General features: G+C 29.7%; 1 protein-coding gene across 5 annotated transcripts in view; it reads right to left on the minus strand.

The window, feature by feature from the left end:
* Nucleotides 1–3,007, minus strand: part of LOC108753431 (cullin-1) — an 8,143-nt gene extending 5,136 nt beyond the window's left edge. The window contains exons 1-3 of one of the 5 annotated variants that reach the window (XM_018494982.1): nucleotides 2,976–3,007; nucleotides 342–562; nucleotides 76–238 (exon numbers count right to left, since the gene is read on the minus strand). In XM_018494982.1, the coding sequence (XP_018350484.1) occupies nucleotides 76–238; nucleotides 342–505 (327 nt within the window). In that variant the 5' untranslated portion in view covers nucleotides 506–562; nucleotides 2,976–3,007. The other 4 variants (XM_018494978.1, XM_018494979.1, XM_018494983.1 and 1 more) reach the window with 4 other exon arrangements.
* Between the last annotated feature and the right edge of the window lie 2,599 nt (nucleotides 3,008–5,606).

Below are 5,606 nucleotides of genomic sequence, written 5' to 3' on the forward strand. Positions count from 1 at the left end.
ATATATATATATATATATATATATAGTACTTATTTAACTTTTTTAATTAAAAGCATAATATTTGTATATATTTACTTTGAGTAAACTAATAAGATAATTCCTAAGAAAATCACGCAGACGTTTGTACAGCTCCAAACCTACTAACTGCGCACCTCCTTGTTGAATTTGTCCCTTTTTACTTTTAGTTGATGCTCTAGTCAATTGCTGATGAACGCTTGTACAATAATTATATACATGTCTGTGGAATTTTTTTTTACAATGTAATAAGAAAATATGTGGTAAGTTTACAGAATAAAAAAAAAACGAAAAATAAGAAATATCTTCCATGATATAAAGGATACGTGTACAGCTCTATGTATCTCGGCTTGGACATACACTGTCTATTATAAACTTGTTCTATGCCTTCACGCAAATCTCCCCAAATTTGATCCAAATCAATTTGTTTGAGACCTGGAGGACCACCTTGATGACTTCCAGCCCCTCCGCCGCCTCTGTGCCCTGACATCTTGTTCCTGTATGCTTGTCGAGTGAGCGTCAGTGTTACTGTATGCTACTATAATTTCTGTAGAAATAAATGTAAATTTAACATTGGATATTTCTTCTAAATCCCATATTAAACTACACATTGGAAATTAAGGGTGGGAACATAGTCTTGCATAATGCATAATGCATAAGAAAATGAAGTAATAAAACTTTTTCATTTTCTTTCTTTCTATAAAATAAAAGACAATGATGACTTTCTTAAAGTATATTCAGAGACAAACTTGCATCGTTACGTAAACATATACATAAAGAAAATTATCCAATTACATTTCTTTTATAAAGACGCACGAAAAACGCACTTGGATAGTTTTCTTTATGCATACATTTATGCTACAATGCAAATTTGTGTGCAATATACCTTTATGCTTTACGTATTATGCAAAGATCTGTATTCTGATCTTAAGCGTGACAAACTAAAGCCATTTTCGACCAATTCCGATTAATTTAATCTGTATTATTTTATTAAATAATACAAATAAAACTATCAAATTAATTAATAGAATTATTTAATATAATTGAAAAAATTAAGAACAACGAATTATACATAATTAAATATGTTGATTTAAGTGATTCTGTCGATTGAGTTAATTGTCGATTAAAGTTAACCGAAGTTAATCTAAATGGCCCTAAAGATTAGAATTTGACTAGTTGGACAAGTTTAATTTTAATCTATTTCGTTCTCGTTGGTTAAACTATTATCTCTAATTCTAATCTTTACAATCCTTAGTATTTAAAACCAGTTAAGCCGCAATCAGACTAGAAATTGACATAAGATTAGAATTTAACCAATCAAATCATACTAAATTTGAGATCAATTTTTTTGTCTTCTAATTGGTTGAATTCCAATCCAATCTCTATCTCTAGTCTAATATGGATTAAAGACAGAGAAATTGAAATTAACCAATCAAAAAAAAGCAAACTAATATCAAGTTTAGTAAACTTTGTTTTGATTAGTCAAATTCAATTTCAATTTCTGTCTCTAGTCTGATGTAGGCATAATGTATAATTAAGGATTGTTAACATCAAATGTTTTAACTTGCTCCTACCATAACATCTACTCACTTCAATGCTCTCATTGGATTGAGTAAGAGCTATGGTAAAATGTTGGAACATGTTGGAGCATACAATGCAAACAAACTTTTTGACACACAGTTGACAAGAGACTTGAGACAATATTCTCGAAAAATATTGCATACCCAAATGTACAAAAATATATACTATAAGTATATCATTTCTGTAATATCTTCATATGATATTTTTCGAAAATAAAGCTTTCTTTATCAAAGAATCTCTAAACTGAGACATACAATGCAATAAACTAAGGTAAGACAAACTATATTTGTTTCACTTTAACTTATTACACATGTTACAATTCAGAGTATAAATTACAGTGCAATGAAATATAAGTTGAAGAGATTACTTCTTTGCAATATTAAGCTGTTCTTTGTTGCTTCGCTAAAACCTTCTATTTATCTTGCTCTATCATTTTCATCAAACTTCACGGCTCAGATTCAGAATATGCTTTTATCGATAAATGTGCAATTTTATTTCTGAAATCCTTTAATATATATAACTATATATATATATAAACACACGAACATACACGCATGTACGTACACATACACACATAATAATGTGTTTTGTTATAATAAGTGTTTTGAATATGGGCCCAAATATGTTTTTTAAATACATTTAAGTACACTAATTCAACTACAAAGAACCAGATCTATTGTACATCTAAAAGCAGTTGTGTTATTGCTGAATTATTTCTATGGAATATATTTTTTTAACTCGAGATAAAAAACGAAAATTCAGAGTTGAATGATATTATCAACGTATCACAAGTTAGAGTAGAATTTTATTGAATTGAACTCAAAATTCTTTGTAGAAAAAAAGCTTTGAAAAAGGGCAAGGTTAATCGACGATGGGAATTCCGTTATATTGTGTTATGCACTTGTTCCTTTGGAGAGACTAAGAAAGACAGATAAAAACACACATACACATACACAAATACACACACGCACACACATGGACAAAGAGTGAGCAAATGAGAGATGTCGAAATAAAGGCTTATTCGCATTCTCTCGTTACAAGCTATTTTTTCTCTCGACAAAAAAAAAATGAATACATCGGAGGAAGAAGAAACATTACTTATCGTAAATGGAATGTTCAAAGAAGAATACGCACTCACTTGTCGATGCTCACCACGACATAACAGGATAACAACGGTCGAGGGATAACTCTCGGTATGAAAATCGCGGATCTAGCCCGCTTTATTCCGCAAACGTCGGAATGGACGATGTCCAAAAGTTTCCTTACAGGAAATTTTTCAACGGGACTAAACGCCCGGACCTGCACAATTCGTCCTGTACAACAACGAGCACAGCGGACAACCGGAGCAAACCAACGTACGTGCTCAAAAAATTACTTACGACCGCGGCTCCACTACTTCGATTCTGACAGGTTAGGCCGCAACGTTACCAACTGCAACACATGATTTAACTCATGGTGAAAGTAGATAAGTGATCTGTTTTCTGTTTCTGTACTAGACTACACTAAAGTTGACATAAAAGAAGCGCGACCGGTGTTAAGTGTTCTGATTGGTCATTGCAATCAAGTGACTTACACCCGTATTCATAGTTCTTTCTTATTTTAAGGATGAGAGAAGTCTCGATGAAAGAAGGAAGGAAAATATTATAGGGATTTCGGTAACCTACTGAAGGCAGCCATAATATATAATATATGCAAATCTAATATCATAAATTATGAATAATAAAGGTTATAAAGACATTGTTAATTAAATAAAGTCATGATTAAGCTTTTTGCAACAATAATGGACAAAAATAAAACTAATAGTAAATTTGATTGGACGCACTTATTGCGTACTGATGCACATTAAAACTGTCGTACATACACAAAATAACATAGATATGTGTTTATAAATAAATCGATTAAATTGTGAAATACTCAATATAGTGTATTGTACTATTAGATCAAATATATATATTTCATAATTCGAAATATTTGCATTTTATTTTTATACTCAAATTAAGCCAGTGTACAACGGCTTTAATATACATCAGTGCTTCCAATCGAATTCGTCATAATGCTTATTATACGAAGAAGGAGAAAATACTTTTGATGCAGTTTATTTCCGAATAAAAAACTATCGAAAATAATTATCGATGCGATAGATCTAAATTAAAAGCTATTAAGAGTAAAAAGACCAGTGTGACGAATTAAATTTGGTGGTTTGATTGGTTATGAAGGCTGCACTTCCTCCTCAAGAAAACTTATAACCCTTCTTGAGAAAAGGTAGTTAATAAGGTTCCTTGTTTGGTCAAGGAAGGTTTATGAAACGTGAAATAAGGAACAAGAAATCCTTATTCCTCAAGGAAGAACTATACTAAATACGGGTATTAGCAGCCAATGGCTGCGTTCAGCAAAGAAAACTCAGTCAGCGTTTTGTAATTCTTTAATATGATTGGTTCTTGCCTTTGGTTCTTTACTGGATCTAAGTGTAAGAACCAATTATATCGAAGAATCACTAAGCGTTAACTAATTATTTTTCTTTGCTGAACGCAGTCAATTATGAACTGATTTATTTGTATTACAAATGACTGCTTAATGGATGATTGGAGGATTTTATAGTTCGTCTTGCAAACGACACCATTTTTAATACTTTTTAATACTTTTGCGATACTGACATAAGTAAGTCGTGCTTTTCTGATAAATTTAGGACTCTATCTACGTCCAGTATATAGATGCAATAAACTGATTGGCTCTCATGTCAATTTTTACCGCGCAGCAAACATTGCCATATTCTGTGTGCAGGAACCAAAAGGTTTAGATGTAAACTAGGCCAATAGTTGATATTGTCTAGTTTTTTTTAGTAAAACATCTAGCGACATTCAGAATTTATAGTTGGCAACACTGTTTCAAACAAAATTCAAGAATTAAATGACCGTTTTTCGCAGCGAGTATATAGTACGAACAAGTATGCGAAAGTAAATGTTTTATTTGAGTATTTTGTATCTATCTACCTTTTTTGTGTTAATCACTTGGTTGCCTACTCAGTGACACACGTGTACCCTTTTAGCGAAGAGACGATTTTTTTTAACGGAACTAACAAGGTATGTTTTCGAAGACAGTCTGTAAACAATTTTCTTCAAACTGAATTGAACTTAAAAACTTATTTATTACACGCAAATTTTTGTAATGTTTTGTATTGAATTATTATATATTTTGTACACGTAACTTATAATAATTATTATTACCGATAAATTAATTTGTGTTTTTGTAAAATGATGGTAGGCATGTGATATGTTCCTTCTATTATTGTTTGTTGAAACTCACATATTTTATTTATTTTCAAGCATGAAAATTTGTTTAAAAAAAAAATTTGTAAAAATTTATCGGTTTTAGAATTGATTTTGCACATGCACATGTATATGATGTGTTATAGTCTAAAATATAAAGTATTTTTTTTTTAATTTTCTAATACTTTATAGTGTTGATTATATTTGTAAATAAGTTATATTGTCAGAATTGTTAAATTAAAGAAATTATAAGATTATGACCCTTAAGATTGTTTTGTATATCCCAGTCAAAGTATTAATTCATTAAATATATATCTTTAATAATCAATGTATACACATTTTAATTTGATAAATAAATATGAATAAATAATTTGATAAATAATTCTTAAGCTGTGAACTTTTACTAGTAAATGTATATATTGTTATGTCTAAATGTTTAATGAAAAAAGATGATTTAATACTTCAAGTAGCAAATGTGTACATTAGGGCTACATACTCTGCTACATGTACATTTTATTAAATTTTTATCTTATAGATAAATCTACAATTTACTAAAAATAATAAAAACTGAAAAAATTAGACAGATTGTCCCTAAGCAAGATAGGATGTATCATAAATGAATACATTTATTAGAAATAGCAGGCATTTTACATTTAGTTGATATTTTTGCTGAAATCTTACATAAATACAATGACATTTATTAAATTTTATTTATTGACAATAAAATATATATATATATATATG

Source organism: Trachymyrmex septentrionalis, unplaced genomic scaffold, assembly GCF_001594115.1.
Source record: "Trachymyrmex septentrionalis isolate Tsep2-gDNA-1 unplaced genomic scaffold, Tsep1.0 scaffold7, whole genome shotgun sequence".
Taxonomy (NCBI): domain Eukaryota; kingdom Metazoa; phylum Arthropoda; class Insecta; order Hymenoptera; family Formicidae; genus Trachymyrmex; species Trachymyrmex septentrionalis.